The 17,690-nt window shown below is 38.5% G+C and overlaps 1 protein-coding gene across 50 annotated transcripts in view; it reads left to right on the forward strand.

The window, feature by feature from the left end:
- ABI3BP (ABI family member 3 binding protein) overlaps positions 1-17,690 on the forward strand; it is a 172,131-nt gene that overhangs the window by 14,266 nt on the left and 140,175 nt on the right. For 12 of the 50 annotated variants that reach the window (XM_080563110.1, XM_080563099.1, XM_080563084.1 and 9 more), the window contains exon 1: positions 4,699-4,905. The exons of 1 other annotated variant lie outside the window; for it this stretch is intronic. In XM_080563110.1, the coding sequence (XP_080419236.1) occupies positions 4,827-4,905 (79 nt within the window). In that variant the 5' untranslated portion in view covers positions 4,699-4,826. Of the gene's footprint in view, positions 1-2,051; positions 2,075-4,695; positions 4,906-17,690 lie in introns of those variants that run through there. 37 more of the 50 variants (XM_080563104.1, XM_080563105.1, XM_080563113.1 and 34 more) reach the window with 9 other exon arrangements.

A 17,690-nucleotide genomic window follows, 5' to 3' on the forward strand; every position in this document is an offset into this window, starting at 1 on the left:
CAGAGGATAGCAGTTAATGGATTTTACTCTACCTGGATGCTGGTAACGAGTACCACAGAGACTTATCTTAGGACCTATCCTTTTAACATTTTTGTCAGTGACTTGGAGAAGTGACAGAGTGGACCCTTGGCAAGGTTTAAGGGACACAAAACTGGGACAACCAGTTAATGGTCTCAAGGGAAAGGCCAGAGGAAGCTAGGCAAGCTGGGTGACCAAGATGGTCGGGGGCTGGAGCAATTGCCCTGGGAAAACAGACCCTGGGAGGGGGACTTCTTCAGTCTGGAGAACAAGCAACTCTAGAGGACCTAGCAGGAGCCTTGCCAGTGCTTCCAAGGGGGTTGACAAGAAGGCTGAGCTAGGCTCTTCTAGAGGAGCGTGGTGGCAGCAGGAGGTGAAATGAGGGAGGCTCGGACTGGATGACATCCCCTCCAACCCGAGTTATCTTGTAGTCTGGTAGAGTTTACCGCAGTAAAAGATTACTGAATGCTATGCTTTGCCTTTGTAAGGATGAGGTTATGTCATGCTGCACAGCAAACTCTGTCTGAGTGCATAATGGAGAAAAAGTACGGTAATGGAAAGGATACAGTGTGGCTGGACATACGCAGTATTGCTGAATAGCAAGGCTTACCAGGTGTTATTTTATAAAGTGGCAACACAGTCCATAACATGAAAGACAATGCAGAAAATTGCAGGTCAATACAGAATTTTGGAATGTTAAGAAATAATTGTAAAAGGCAAAACACAACACAAGTAAAAAAAAAAAACCAATGCAGAAATACTGAGATCAGGGTGAAGTTGCAAATCTGGAATTACATTGTTTCTCCATCTTTATACAGTTAGTAATGATAACGTAGTAGAAACTGCAGCAAGTGTACTGTGTTATTCAAGTAATGAAAGGTGCAATAAGATAAGTTAATCAATTAATAGAGAAGCTAAATAAATGCTTTTGTCACCTCACGCCATGTCGTGCAGAGCAGTGGTGAAATGTACAGCCTGCTAGTAAAGATGAGTCACTGTCTGAGATTACAAGTGTCAAATGAGTGAGTGCTGGAACATTTGATAAACTGTGTAACAAAGTGTCACAAGAGCCAGCTGTTCTGTCCATCCCTTTAGACTGATTTTCTTCCTTTCAACTTTGTCTCTGATTTCAGTGTTTTTGAGATCTGGAGCTCAGTTTGGGATCAGGATACTAAAATGCACCGACACTGTCATTTGTATGCTGTTAAATGGGATACATCTTACTTTTGACCAATAGATTAACAAGCTAGCCTGTATTTTATGGCAGGAGAGTTCAAATATTTGCTCTTCGAAGTAAGAGTTGGGAGGGTGGGAAAGAAGTAATTGCAGCCTCTCAGAAGACGAAAGATTTTCTTATTTTCTTCATTTTCTTTTTTAAGCAACACTTCTGAAAGAATGTTCTCTGGCGTCTTTCTTTTCCTGAAGGCCTTTAGAGCAGATCCCGTGACATTTACAAGAAAAGGAGTCTAATAATTGAGTCACATGTAAGAGAATGATAATTTTAATTAACATCTATATAGCATACTGCATGACCAAAGCATTTCTCAAATAATTGACAAAACTGGTGAAGGTTACAGTCCAAAACAGCATTACTGTGGAAGAAGGCAGATCAAGAGTACTGAAAGCCTTTACTCCCAGAGAACTCAGTATGGTATTATTGTGCTTTACAGAGGGAAGAGAGGATTTTGTTTTTTAAGGTTATGTTTTACACACTCTCCCTGTTTTAGATTAGAAAAGTACAGAGTTGAGTCACCTTGGCTTTGGCTTGTCAAAATAATCAGGACCGATAGGTGAAACAGAACTGAGCCCAAATCTCAACAAAAGAATATTTGTATTTGGAAACAAAATATAAAATCCCAACCCCCCCCCCCCCCCCCCCCGCCCCCCTCCTCTTTCTTTTTCTTCCCCTACTCTTGTTTTTACTGTACTTGCTGGTCTGGGAGCTATTAAAATAGACCTAGAAAAGCTCTGTTCTGCTCCCAGACTAGCTGTGATACCATCCTGTTGGAATCCGTGTTTTTGAGATCTACCCCAGAGAGATTCAGTGAAAGTTGAGGTAAGCAAGTGAACTTTTCAGTACTTGACTTGTTACTTTAGCATTAATTTGGCACTGAATATGGGGAGTCATTAGGGGACCAAAGCTTTTGCCTTTTCCATTACTTTTCCTGAACAAATTTGACCTGTTTGAGACTTTTCATAACTGCTCTTACTTCATTTTTCCTGCCTTTTATTCTAAGGTATATTAACACAAAGCTGTCACTGACTGAACCTTCTGTTTAATCCTCTCCTTTTGATGTGATTGGAGGAGTCAAACAATGGGCAGTACAGTTCCAGGTTTGCATGGATGAGACAAACCTGAGGAGCTTCTGGGTTAGATAATTCCTGATGTGAAGCGTGACGTACAATTTTAATTTCTGTGAAATGAAACCAGATGCTGCCTCTGTTTAAATGGAGGTTGTGGAGCAGCCCTCTAACAAGAGGAGAAATCATATACCTGAACAGAATTAAGGCAGCATCCAGTAGTGTAGGATAGTGCTTGAAGTCCCAGGAGCTTCTTCTCTTCCTATGGTTGTTCTTTGACCGTGGCAGTCAGCATCCAGTGAACTGCAGAAAGATTTAAGAAAGAGGAAAGCAGAAGTAGGTGCGTTTTTTTCTAGTTGTTTTGTGCAACAGAGGTTTCCTAGAAAAGATCAGTCCTGTAAGAAAGAAGTGGACAAAATCACTGATCCCGTGGATTATGCAGATGCAGGGAGCGCAATGGAAAAGTGTAAGAGAAATTGTATTACTCATTTTGGACTCTCAGAGTATATTTGACATTAAATTTACCATTGCATCAACTTATCAACCTATAAGTGCCTCTGATGAAATGTATGCTTGATAAGATGGGAGGAAATGCAGCGTGACATGGTTCTTTGAAGTTTGGGCTGGCCAGAGCTGTTATCAACAGGAATGGTCAGAGGGAAAGGGACCTGGAGTCTGCCAGGCTTTCAAGGGGAACTTTAAATGTCTGTATGGCACACAAAACAAAGAAGAACTGTTTGGATAACACATAGAAGGAAGAGGAAAGGTGGAACTGGCAACAGAGAAGCGAGAGGTTATGAAAGCAGGAATAGAACTATATTTATCCCTGTGAGAGGGAATACAATCTATTTTGTTGGGTAGCCAAATAACTGGTATATTTCACTGAGACTTTCCTGAATAGGAAATGACCTTTGTATACTTTGTTGAAAGGTGTTCTGTGAACTGGAAAAGGAGAATGAGTCGCCCATAAGGCGGTCCAATAGAATCCTTATTACAGTGATACAAAGACAGCAGTGTGTGACCAAGAATTAATTTTCCCATTACTTCTCTTAAGAGGCTACTCCATCAAATGATTCATTTCTTATTTTTAATTTTGAAGAGGGAAAAACAACATGTGCTTCATGGAGCATTTTTCAAAATAGTATTTCATCAAAAAAAAAAAAAGGCGGGGGGGAAAGAAAAATGGCATATTTGTTTTGTGTATACACCTTTCTGTCATTCAAAACTCTTTGGCCATCAGGTGTGGTCAGTGTTTTGGGACACTCCTATCCATCTCCATGGCCTTTTTAAAATCTTTCCCTCTCATCTGAATTGTAGCTGTTGTGTTTATCCGTTCTTAGTGTTCATGTAGAACAACCCGTTTTGGGGTTCCCAAAGATACTTGAGTTAATAGAGTCTGAAGATTTTGGTAGGTGTCTGCCTGTGATGTTGGCTTACATCTCACTGTTCCCACATTTGAATTAATAAATCAGGAAAAGGTTTTCTTCTGGTGTTGGTGGGGAGGGCAAATGACAGGGGAGCAGAGAGGGAGACTGCTATTTAGTTTAACAGATTTCATCTCTTTAGGGATATTTTCCCATATTTACAGACTAAATTCTTCCTTATCCAATTATAAACTTTTTCTTTTGCTCCACCCTTTTCTTTCCACCCTTTCAATTGTGAGCAGGACCACATTCTGTGCTTAGTTGGCTCATTGTGGAGTGAAACAGATTTTAGTGCAATTAACTAATGGAATTTCTTTTTCATTTACAATTAGGCAGTTTGTGAGAGGGTGTAGCCCCTGGAAGGAGATACATTGCCTTTTTGTTTTCACTGAGCATTGTGCCCATTGATTCACTAGACATGTACAATGAGGAAAATCTAAAAATCTTTTAAATTGACAAAATCAAACATGAGACAATGGCATTTAGTTTTGAAAACACAAATCTTTTACTGAATAAGTATTTATAATGTTTATAATGTCATATTAAATACAACTAGGATTTATTTTGCATGAAAGGAAACCACATCTAGCCCAAATAAATCTTGAGCAAAATCTAAAATCTTGAGATTGCAGAACTGTTGATATCAGTATAGCAAGCAGTCTTCTGAGTGCTGGGAATGTTAATTTTATATTTGAAGTCCAGCTTTCTTGGATAAAACAGCGAAAATACCTCTTGGATCAGTTTGCAGTTAATAGAGGTTTTGATATGCCTGGTTTTACTTGCGTGAAATTTAAGTGATCAGACATGAATCTGTTATCCTGTGAGGTGGAAGGACGTTGGAACAAAACCCAGAAGCTTATTGTGGGGAGAGCCTGATAATCTTTTTATTTTTTTTAATGCTAATTCTCCTTTTCCAGTGGGAGTGAATGATGTCATCCTGTCTCCTCCCACTGTGTAAACTACGCTTGTGTCAAAGTGTTGCTGCCTCTTGTCACAGAGAGAACAGTTCCCTTAAATGCAGCTGCAGCACTTTTGTGTGATACCTGTCAGAGCCATTCACAGTGTGAGCTTGGGTTTCTAACCATGATGGCAAGACTGGTCTTTCTCCTTTTCTGTGGATATATTGCAGTAAACCTGGGAAATGCTCAGAAATTGCCAAGAGGCAAGTAGCTATGACAACTTTCTGGGGTTTTGTTTGTTTTTCTTCTGTTGTGGGGTTTTTTCTTGGTTTGTTTTTCATGCTTGTGTTTTGCCATGGAAATTCGCTTTCAACATGATAGGAAAGATAAAGATGATCGAAAAGATAAAAGAAGATCAGCCAACAGTGCAAGGTCCAGGTACCAGAGAATAACTTTAAAGCTCTTGAATTAAAGAATCACAAATGTTTCCGCTGTGTCTTGTGACTCCAGTGAGAAGTACTGTGAAACAACATAACTCTATGTAATGATTTTATCATGATTTGGACAGTGTTGTGCAGGTCTGTGGTGCAGGATCTTGAAGAAAATGTGACTTAGAAAAGCACTCTCTGTTGCTGGCAGATGATTTCAGTTCTGTTTTGAAATAACTTTTATGCTTTCCATTTATATCCATCATTAGCATTTGAATAGGAATTGTCTTTTATAGGTCAGGTTGCATGCATTTTGAGGGAGAAACGTATGGTTTATTAAAAGCAATTACTTTTTAAACCTTTCTTTCCACAAGAAGAAGAGAATCCCCCCAGACCTGTGTGAATATTTAACTATTCCTTTCTCGTGGAGTTTGGAAATAGAATAGTTCTTTAGCATTGATAGGGATCTTTTATCTTCCTTGTTAATGTGCCATTGGCATTTTTGTAGTATTTTATTACTGCAGGAAGAAGACTTCCAGCATGAAATGAAAATAATATTTCTGTATCTAGATTGTAAACCACTTTGCAGTACCTTGGCATTAAAACAGCACTTTCACAACTGTTTCTGTACTGCACGTATTGCTCTTGCTTTGTAGAAGTGCTTGCCTGAGTCCAATGTGCTTTGTAATGGATTTCACATCTGCAATCTGCTGCAACCAGTAACGCTTAGAAAGGAAGCTGTGATTTAGTTTCTTGTGACAATGTGAATTAAGAAATCAGGACTTTGAGGGCTTCCTATAAGTTTCATAGGTGGGGAACCTAAAAATATTTTTGGGAGGAGAGGTGATTTTCATGCTCCACCTCTTTGCCCCCCACTCCCACTGAGCCCCACTGAGGCTTCTTTAATAGATTTTTTTTTAATAGATTTTTTTTCCTGATGTTCTTTTGAAAGTGTCTTCCTATTTATTTATTTTAAGCTCATCTTCTGAAGTCAATGTGGAATTCTCTGCATGCTGCTAATGTAGTCTGTGAGCAATTGCTGCACGGTTGTTGTTCAAGTTGAACAGACACAAGACAGTTTTATCAAAAAAGCCATCTATAAGTAAACTATTCTAGAAGTTTTCATAGCAGAGGATTATATTCAACAGAGAAAAACCTTGTATGCATAGCCTTTTTTGAAGGAAGAATCTTCTTTGGTACTGCTCTTTTTAAATGATTTATCTCAACTTTTTGCTCACTACCAGAGAGTGATGGCTGTACATGTATTGTGACTGTGAAGTTCAAAGCTACTGATCCACTGTAGTCAGTGGGAGATGAACTCTGGGATGCTTTTTCTCCTGTCCTAAAATATCATTGCAGAAGTGAAGTTGCCAAAAGCATAAAGCTGCAGGGGGAAACTTAATTTCTTGTCAATTAAATAATTTTTTTAAGATTCTCCCATTGCATTGTTGAAACATCAGTCTGATTCAGTTCTTTGCAGCTGCCTCTCAGGTTGTTATTTACATTGGACTGCACTAAAAAAAATAGATATATTAGTACCTACCTGTTGTCTGTCTGGAAACATTCAAAGAACAGTGTTTTTCTGCAGCACTCTCCTGTTTGACAAGGAGCACAGAATGTTTTCCTAAACAAATAATATATTTTGACCTTTAGGTACTTTTAAAATGAGTGATAGTATTCTGTTAAGAGGACTAGCCTGCCCTGCTAAGCAAGCTTAAATTACACTGAACTCTTTTACTCTCTTCAAGTCACAAACTGCTGAGCTAAGGCTCCAGATTCCCTGCTGCTCTATCTATAGAGACCAGTGGGATCGATTTCATAGCTTGAGGGAGAACGATCTAGCCAAATTTGCTTTCTAGTGATGAACATGCTCATGTGAACAGGTTCTCAGTGTAAACCTTTTCTCCTTACTACTTTGGAATTCTTGTGCTCAGGTCTTCTCTCTAGGAGCTGAAACACACTGATCTCTGGTCTCGTGGACTGAGATTTCCTTGCAGTGATACAAGGTAGAAGGAACATCTTGCTTCCTGCAGCTGCAAAGGAACAGGGCCAGTATACCATTCAGATACCAGTGACTTCCAGATCTATTGGACTGATTGTGTGCAAATACACTCTTCAGGAGGCTGAAACACACATGGCTCACTTTACCAGTGTATATATTTTTTGCTTTCCCCTCCACAAGTGTGTGTGTGACTAGAATGGCAGAGAAAGCATAGCTGTTCTCAAACATTCTTTATCAATGAATTCTTTCCTTAACTGTTTGAACTTCAAAAACAATTAAGGCAGTGTTGTAGATGTAGTATGGGAACACTACATACCTTAGTCAGAATCAGGGAAGTATCAGTTTAAATTTCTCAGGGAAACTTTATGCTGTTTCTATGTATCCTTCATTGTAATAGTTTTGCTGATATAGAAAAAAAGCCTCTACTTATATCTGGTCCTATTACAGTGCCTGTGTACAGGTGAACACCATTTTTTACATTTTACAGATGTAAGTGAAGTCAATTTAATTGGAAAGGGAAGTTTAGTGGTTATTTCATTTTGCTGTGAAGGGGCCTTCTTTTATCAAGTATTGGAGCCGCTGTCCCTTCAACTATGTCCAGCTTCTAGAATTTTGTGTTTCGTCAGAAAGAAGAGGGGCTCAGGCATTTTGACTTGATGTTCTGTCTTCCATTATGCCAGTATGCCATGCCATCCAATGTATAAAGCTTCAGTCCAACACTGTAATACTTGAAATATTTTAATGATGAAAATGCTTCATAGAAGGAAACAGTTGTGGTGCATAGGTGTTGGAGTAATAATTTGTCATACTTTCTCTAATTTTTATGATTCCATTCAAAGAAATTTTCCATCCTTGGTGGAGGCAGCATGGTCTTTCTAGACAGGAATTGAGTGCAAAAAAAAGTCTTGTCTTTAGAGGACGAATTATTAAGTAGAGAATCCTGAATCTGAGAGGGAGATGAAAAAGCAAAGCCACAGAATCAAAAAGGAAAAAGTTACAGTACATAATACACAAGTTTGTACTGCTTTGTAAACTGTTTCACTGGCATCTTTCCAGATGGACCTGATACAGATGCTGTTCAAAGCAACAATTGTGGACCGAGTTCTTAGTGTTTGGTAAAACAGCATTTCATCATTTTGATTTTGCCAGCTGATTTTCCAGTTACAACATAGATGTGCATAGAAATGCACTTTTTCACAATAATCTCTGTTTCAGATAGGTTTTGTATATCTTCATGTGCTGTTTTCCTTTGTTAGAGCTGAAAAGAATTTGAGGTTGTTCCCTTATTATAGACTTTCAACTTTATACATTTTCAAAAAAGAAGAGTCTGGTGGTTTTTTTTTATATATTTATTTTCTTGCATTTTCAAAAAAGAAGAGTCTGGTGGTTTTTTTTTTATATATATTTATTTTCTTGCCATGTTTCTGGCCTCTGTGGTTTACCAACTGTTTGAATTAGTCACTAGGTAGACTGGAATTCAGGCCATCCTTGTTGGACTTTCCAGGAGTCAGGCCTGTCCTGTTCTGCTTTCCAGGAAATAGTCAGGAAACCTTAATTCACCTTCCTCCTTGTTGCTGCCTTCTAAGGAAAAAAAGAACACAGACTTGATGTTCCTTATGGGACTGTGACAAAGCCTGACTTATAGACTGATGTAGGGAAAACCAGATCCAAAACTGTCTTGTTTCTGCAGTTGTCAGCTGTGGGGATAAGTGAGGAAAAATAATAGTTTCACTCTATCTAATTTTTTTGTTTGGTAAGTATACAGGAATGTTAGCTAGTGGTTATCTGCAATATTTTCTAAGGTTTGCTTTTATTGTAATTATAACTGACATCTGTTTCAGAGTAAACACTGTATTTACAGTATCCTTCTGGACTTACCGTTGACATTTGTGAAAGGAATGGGGAAATTTTATTCATTGCTAAATTTGTTGGCTGTGCTACGTTATGTAATACTTCTTCCTAACCAGAGGTTAAACGAGGCATGTGTTTTCACTTACTGGTGTCAAGCAGTTAAAACAATGTTGAGTTATTAAAATGTATCCTAGTCACTATACTGGACCAGCCAAGTTAATCATTACACTTTTGTGTCCCCTGGTCCCCAGCTTAACAGCACCCCTCTGGTAGCTGTAGGCTAGAAAAACAGAGATTGTAACACAGAAAAACATCTCCTGAAATTTATTTCTATGAACAGGTAATGAAGCTGTTGTATCAACATATCTCAAAAGGAGTGAAATGACATGTGGTTTCTGTGTTTCTTTGTCCATAATTTACAAAACATGTTTTTGGAGACTGTTTTTCAAAATACACAGTCCTTTAACCTTTAAAAAAAACATATTCTCATTTATTAAGGAGAGCCAGAACTATTGAACTTTTTTTTTTTTAAATGTCTGTAAAGAGAAATCCAAAATATTGTGATCTTTAGGTGCTTTTAAAATGAGTGGTAGTATTCTGTTAAGAGGACTAGTCTGCCCTGCTAAGCAAGCTTAAATTGCACTGAACTCTTGCTTTCTTTGAGTCACAAACTGCTGAGCTGAGGCTCCGAGTCCCTGCTGCTCTATCTATAGAGACCAGTGGAATTAATTTCATACCCTGAGGGAGAATGATCTAGCCAGATTCGCTTTCTAGTGATGAACGTGCTCATGTGAACAGGTTTGTGTGAAATACTTCTCTTACATTTAATGGATCATAATGACAGTGAAGTCCTATGAGAAGTCCCAAAGGGATTCTTTGTGTGGTATAACTGAGTAGTTGGGGATTTCGGTCAGTAAATATGTCATGGCAAATTTGGCTCCTTCTTTGCTGAAAATGAAAACAACCTATAAGAATCCTGGCATTTTAGCAGATCATTTAATCAGTTACCTTATCAGACAGACACTAATGTGTCCTAGGATCGCATGACAATATATCAAAACCTTGTACTAAGTGTCAGACGTCCAAGTTCAAAGATAATCTGTAATTCCAGATTTCCATTTCTATGCTGGAGAAAGCAGTGGTGTGACAGTGATGCATGGGGGTGGATTCTGCCAGGATTAAATTCCAGAACACGTGAATGCCTCTAAAATGATCTCAGGGCTGGGTAATCTGTATAATCCTCCACCTCTTCACTTGATTTTTCACATTCCCAAGTATCTCTTTCTAAATATTAATTTTCAGTGTATTTTTCACATAATAATCTGTATCATCTAGCCATTCCAGCAAGACAAGCTACCTAACTCACTTGAGGGAGGGCTGTAAATTAAATCCTACTGCTGCTGTTTGGCCAGAGCTCCTGTCTGTGGATGCAGCAGGGGTGTTTGTCGGGCTGCATACCCAGTGAGTGGTGGTGCTGTGGATGGTCAGTGGGTCTGCTGCTTCTCTGGAGGGTCTGGGCTTCCCAGGTGAGTGCTGCATATTGCATGTGAAACAGAAGGCTGGCTGCTCCAGGGGGAGAAAACAGCTAGCAGTAACCTGCCGAAGTCAGAACTGTTCATGCAGATCATAGTGGATTTCTTTTCCTTGGGGAAATTCAAGTGCAGACTTGACTGGTGGTGAGCTGAACACATCTGTGGGTGTGGAATGCTCTCAGCAACTGCCTTCTGCAGGAGGTGGCCGGGGACTCGCTCGCTGGCATGAGATGTGCAGCTGCATCACATTAAGATGCATGTGCAGAGGGAGTGGTACAGATGTTGTGGAAATGTAGCGGCCTGAAGCAGGTTGCCATTAGGAAAAGAGTTCAGTCTGTAGTGAAAGGCCTTAGTTCAAATGCTCTTGGTTTGAACCTAGGTTTTCTGCAATATAGGCCCACATGTACATTATGTGAGATTGCTTTATGAAAGTGTTATTTGTCTTTGCTTTGAGGATCATGTTCATGAAAATGACTACTGGCATGAATCACACCTTTGTGTAGGAAGGGACGGGGCCAACTTGACTGGCACTGCTCTCCCTCAAAAGGTACTGATTGTTTGTCTTTACAGCTTGGCCAAATCAACCCTTGGCCTCCCCACTCAAGCAAGCCAGCATGAGATGTGTCAAGGTGAAGAAAAAACAGGCCAAGTTTTGAACCATCAAGTGAATTTCAGCCATTGATGAAGTAGTAATTGCATTTTGGCCACCAGAAGTAAAGGTTTTTGCACTCGTTGCCTAACCAAAGGCATGTAATCAAAACTTGCTTAAAATAATGAATAAAACATGGGTAAAGAGTTGGACAGTAGCTATTGCAGATGCTAGCTATGCTAAAGGCAGGGAGGTAAGGCATTCATTTTTATTGGAGCGAGCTAGTCTTCTGCCAGCCCAGAAGGGAGCATTGGCTGCAGTGGGCTGCTGCACAGAGCTTGGCAGAGAAAATTTAACCTCTGATTTGTAAATTGCTTCAGAGTTGTTGCTGAAATCCATCACTGTAATGATTAAATGTTATTTCGATCATTTTCTGGAAGAAAAATAAATGGGGCAAGTGAATCAATTGTTTTTTCTTGACCTTGAACAAACGTGTCAAGGCAACAGGGCACCACATGACGAAATCTACTTGAATGAAACCCAACATAAATATCTACATGTACAGGTGGGATTTATTTATTTATTTGTGGTGTGCTAACACTATAATTTTCCTGACCATATTTAATAAGGGATTGTAATTCAGTGCTATCATTTAAGCTGGGGAGTCAATGGCAAAATGGATTCTCAGAGTGGGAGGGAAATTGTAGAGTTATTTCTGCATTTTTGTTTTGCAGAAAGGTTTTGCATTATTCTTCAGATCTGCTCAGGCGAAGCATAACTCAATAAAGCAGTAAGAATTTGTGATATTTTTTCCTATCAGCAGCAGTTGTGGCATTGGTTTATGAATCTATAAATGGCTGCAGAGTGCTTGATATGAGTTTACATAATTAATACTTTGGAAACCCAGCCAATTTTAGAGGACTGTCAGTGTGTGTGGGATAACATCAGTTTTGAACTTGCATAGGGAAAAATCTCTTTTCCTTTTGTCAGCTCCTTGCCTCTGCTTTTTATTTATTATTCATGTTAATTTTTCTTTCTATGATGTAGAAGTCTGGAAACATTTTAGAACACACAAAATTGTGCTTGGTTCAAAAACACAAATACGTAAAACTGAAATGTCCCAGGAGGTTGTTTTCTGACTTTGAAGCGATTCTCTCATTACCACAATTCAAGCCTATACATGAACAAGAAAAACACAGCCAAAAAAATGCAAGACTTCAGGCCTTATCACTTATCAGTTCTCTTTTTAAATCTCACTGTGTCTGCACAACATGCACAAGCATATGCTGAAAATAAAGGATTGGGTGCAATGGTCTGAAAGACAGTAGGAATTTGAGCTGTGGGATGCCAGTGATAGGAAGAAAACTGTACTGTCTGACCTGGACATTTTGGCCGGGTTCCATTATCGCTGGCTCACACGAACACTGAGGTGGGTGGATTAAGTGGCACTGCACAGTTCTTTATTTATAGCGCAGTGTATGCTCGTATGTGTTGTGGGGTTAGAGAAATGGCTTCGTTCAGGTTTGGGAACCAGCAATTTCCTTAGGGTGTCTTCTGTAAATGGGAGGATATCGCACGTTCTGCTGGAAGCAGTAGGTCTCCTTCCTTGGTCATAAAGCTTATTACCAGGCACTTGCTGTTGTGAACGTGCCCATGAAATAGCTCCTCACTGGTAGCCCATTCTTTATTATTAGCTTCAACAAAGTTACAAACACAAATACTGCTTCTCTTCGGCATTTCTTCCTGCTTGTTCTTTGAATTCTGGGGAAGGTAAAATCTGGCAATTCTATTAAAAATGTCTTCCTGCTTACACCGGTTATTCAGTTCTCCTTAGTAGGTGATGAATCTACCGTGACTCATTTGGTAGTGATAGTAATAATACAGCTTTTAAAGTCTCTATATCAACTCTTTATATAAACATCATAAATAAGATTTTTATAGGATTGAAACATCAATTATGCAAACTTTTTCACACTAAATAACTTCTTTTACATTTTGGATGGGTTTTGTGATTTTTATTTTATTTTTATTTTTTTTTTCTCCAGTGGAAGATTCTTACTTACACCAAACCTGCACACAAGTAAGCAAGTTGTGAGGGTAATTTCACACAAACTGTCACACACGCAGAGGTGTGCATGCACATGCACGTGTGCATGCACATCCCCACACAATTGTGGGAGCTAGTTCATTTTTGGTAAATATATTGCATTAAAAATTATTTGTTTTAATCTTCTAGGCTTATACCAGTCCTCCTGTACTTCCTAGTTCCAGTTGCATGGTCAAATAGTTGGTAAAAGCATTAGGATATTGTTAATGCACAATAATGAGTTCTTAGAAAGCCAAGTTTCTAAATAACGTAATGGATGTTTATTGTGCTCCCTTTCCACCCACAAATACTTACAGAAATTTGCATGGGATGTCATATGCTATTACTATAGTTATTTGAAGGGGATATAATGTCACTCATGGTATTAAGGCTGTGGAAGAATTATAGATTCTCAACCAACCTACTTCAAAGGAAGTAGACAGATCTTTTAGTTGTACCCTACTTCAGTGTAGAAATCTCAGGCACTGTGAATGTTTATTTTTTTTTCCTATGACCTGGCTTTTCTGGGTTTGTTGTTGTCATTTTTAATTATTCTTTTTATTTTTTGAATTTGCTTTTGTAGTGTTTAAAAAATTTGTGAGCTGTCAAACAGAAGTGGCCTGGGAAAGATCATCTCATACTTAAAACTCACATGCTGTGAAGTCATGAAGCAATATGTATGTACTTCATATACTCTTAAATCAGAGAACATTCCTTGGGAATTAATGTAATCTACTGCACACTGGGTTACAAGATCAGTGATGAAAGAGACATAAATTCCTACATACCATAAATTTGCCACAAACAATTGGATACATTCCTGAATGAAGTACAAGCAAAAATGCACAGTCAGTCATGCACTAATTGCCTAGCTGATGGTTCTGGGCATATGCATGCATGCCCTTATCCTGCCCCAAAATTAGCATAAACCTTCTTTTTGTGCAGCTCTTGGTGTTTTCTTTACTGCCACTTTCCATTCTTTCAACAAAACATCAGATGGAGAATTAATTAAAAAAAAAAAAAAGTGAAAAAAGTAAAAATGGACGTAGAAAGATGGGTTAGTAATACAGAGTATTCCTCGCTGCTTTCATTGCTCTTTTACATAAAAGGCAGTGTGGTGACAAAGGAGCTGGTGATGAAAGAGGTTTAGGATTTGGAAATACAGTCAAAGAACGTCAACTCCATATTGTCTAACATATCCTCTGTAAGAAGGAAAATTGGTGAGAGAATAGGTGAAACAGTTTCTTAGTAGCAAAAATAAGGAAAAAAATACAGTGTTTTGGAATTGGTCTTTGTATTTCACCCTTAGTCATGCACATAGTTGGTTTTGGTTTTGTTTTTTTTGGTCATATGCTTTTTATAAATGTATTTGTTTTCCATTTTCCCCTCTAGTCCATGGATGTAGAACCACTTATATTACTTCATATTTTGGTTTTGTTAAGCCTAGTTAACAATGCCTTTGCTTCACAAGGTGTTCACAGTGCTAAAAAAGGATTTTCTGCCAAGTTTTGGAATTTGATATCACTTCCCAAGATAATTAAATATTTCTCTTAATAGTAATTTCTATCTCCAGACACAAGGACTTAGTGGAAGTCTTTTTCTTCTTTCTGTTGGTATTTACTTGAACTGTAGAAGCTTTTCTGTGATATCTGCAAACTCAGACTGTACGTCAATATATGTCAAAAGGGGTCACCTGTGATTTTTCTTAATACGTTGCTTCTTTTTTTTAGTAAGAAGCCAGGTCATCGGTCCTGAGATTCATCTCATCTAGTGGTGCAAGTTGAGATACATTTTCCAGCTGGAAAAAACTGTATGCAGTTGGAATCGGTCCTTATAGGACTCAGCTGTATCCAGCTAGTGTCTGTGACATGTGTGAGAATGTTCAGTTTGGAGACCAAGAGCAGACGTGGAACCACTTCATTATGACTGCTCTGCTGGAAATACTGAGCAAATTTATTTTATTTTATTTATTGTTTGTTTGAGTCTAGAACTTTCTAAATTGAAAGGGAATAAACAGGTAAAAGCTTTGCTGATAGACTGGAAAGCATGGACAAGACCAAATTACAGCTCTTACAGCATAATAGCATTTCATATTTGGTTACTGGTTTTGGTAACTGATAAAGTTTGAGTCTTCTTTCTGAGTTTAGCATGTGACATACAGCAACACCGGAAATTTTGATGTGTGCTTCATATATTTAATTGCTTTATCAGCTGCCTGCCTCTGAAAAGTAGGGAACTTGCTCCAAAGTTAAAACACAGAGTAGTGCAAATGTCATTGCCAAGTACATATCCAAAGCTGCTAATACTTGTACTATTTGAAGTCCTATATATCTTGGATGTTGGAGAAGATTTTGAGCAGAGAATTCAGATACTTAGTGTAATCATGTGATGGTTGCAATGTTGGAAGTAAAAAGTCATCATGACTTCAGAGAACTTAGGATACCTTTTCGATTTTCATCATTTGCTACATATTATTTTAGAGAGATTTATTTCTGCTATACACAGCATAATGAGGGATTTATAACTAGGAATGAAATCCCATTAGACAGTAGTAAAGTATGATGCATATTCTGATAAGATTGCATACATTCAAGAATTGTTAAATGTCTCCTGCTGCCATGGATCTGGTCCCTAGATATGCAATTTCAACGTGACAGGTAGATTGCACTTTTCTGTTTCTAGATGTTTCTACTAGGAATAGGTTATTACATTACTTTCTAATGAAGTATTTGCTTCTGTTCAAATAAATCTTATTTTGGATAATTTTTATTCATTCTCTTATGAACCTGTGACAAAGTCTACAGACAGGACTGTGTTTTTCGAGAGGTGGGCAAAGGTGCGTTTACTGAAATATCAAATCTGGGCGGGGAGCAAAATATTGGAACTCACGGATGCATCAGGCATGCAGCAGTGTCTGTGACCAGTTGCACTGCTGTTCTCTAAAGCTGATTAAGGAATGTAGCTTGATGGACACCAGTTTCTGAATGGGTGTCTCGAACTAATTTGGCTCCTTTAAGGGAAGTCAATTTGGAAACAGATGGTTATGTGCAACTCATCTTTTATTTGCCAACCCGAGTTCTTTTCCAAGTGTACACAAATCACAAAACATTCTCCTCCACTGGAATGAATTTAGGAACTGCTGTGGATATCACTTGAGAACCAGAAAGGTTGTTGAGGGGGAAACTTTTGACTTTTAACCACTGGCTGCTATTCTTTGAGCCCAGTTTCCCATCTACCTTATCCTCTGCCCATCTAGTCTTCATTTCTCCACTTTGGCTGGCAGGATGCTTGTGGAGATTGTGTCAAAAGCTTTGCCAAGTCAAAGTAAATGACATCCCCTAGTTTCCCCTGGTACACAAAGCCAGTAATAGCATAACAGGAGGCAGCAGGGTTGGTCAGGCAGTCTGGGCATGGTAAATTTGAGCTGGCTGTTTTGAATCTCCTCTTGTTCTTTGTGTGCTGAGGTGTGACCATTTGTTCCATATCCTCCTGGCAATTGAGGTTAGGCTGAACAGTTCATTTCTTCTTGGATGCTCTTTTTTGCCATTCTTCAAGCAATTGCAGTGTAATAGTTTTCTCTTCCTGGCAGTTCTTCTCTTATGCTTGTCTATTTATTCAAGATATTGTGTTTTATTGGATTTTCAGTATCCACACGTGAGAGAGAGGAAGTAGGATACTGGAATTCAAGCATAGCACTGGGGGGGGCAGCACTTCTTGAGGGTTTATTATATGTACTTAGGGATACAGGAGAAAAAAACATAGCCTTTAAGTGGAAAATTACTAATTTCTACAAAGAAATATGGCTGAAAAGGCCTTCACGAAAACTCTTTGTCCCCCTTGTGCTTATTCCTGAGATTGTTCCAGAGCTTCATGATGTTTGTTTCCCAGCTTTCTTCCTTGCTATGGTTTATGCCAATTACTTCTGTTTTTTACAGGTATGGACCAGAAACTTTTCATATTGCTTTTCCCCGGTTTTTTGTTTGTTTCTTTACATGCTTGTATGTATGCATCATCATTCTGTCTACATTCTTTTCCTCTAAGTGAGACAACTCCTATTTATTCAGGCTTTTCTTTTCCTGGGTCACATACTCTAGACTTCTAGTCACTGACTTAGTTTTTTTCTCTGGATCTTGTCATGTTGATTCAGATTAGAGTGCCCTGTACAAAAGAAAAGGTTCACGTGCACTGGCTAATCAGTGATAAGAGATTGATTTAGAAGTGAGGACTAGTGCATAAAAGGACTGGGTATCAAGTCTTCAGATAGAAAAAACAACAATCTTGAAACACACCTATATTCGTTGATGATTCTGATACTCGTAGGTGAGCTTATGTCTTGAGAGTTGACAGTACATACTGTTGTCAAATTCCCTCTTTGTGTATTTTGCAAACACTGCTATCTGTCTAAGCACTACTATCTTTAAGCAGTTTTGCCCTTAGAAAAACAACCATCTGATGAATGAGAGGAGGTAAAATGAATCTATGAGAAAAAGCTTTGAAAATATCTTTTAAGCCAATGTTACAGAAAAGTGAGCCAAAGACTTGCTGTTTAAACTGTTTGGA

The sequence above is a fragment of the Anser brachyrhynchus genome, assembly GCF_964034855.1.
Source record: "Anser brachyrhynchus genome assembly, chromosome: 1".
NCBI classification, from domain to species: Eukaryota; Metazoa; Chordata; class Aves; order Anseriformes; family Anatidae; genus Anser; species Anser brachyrhynchus.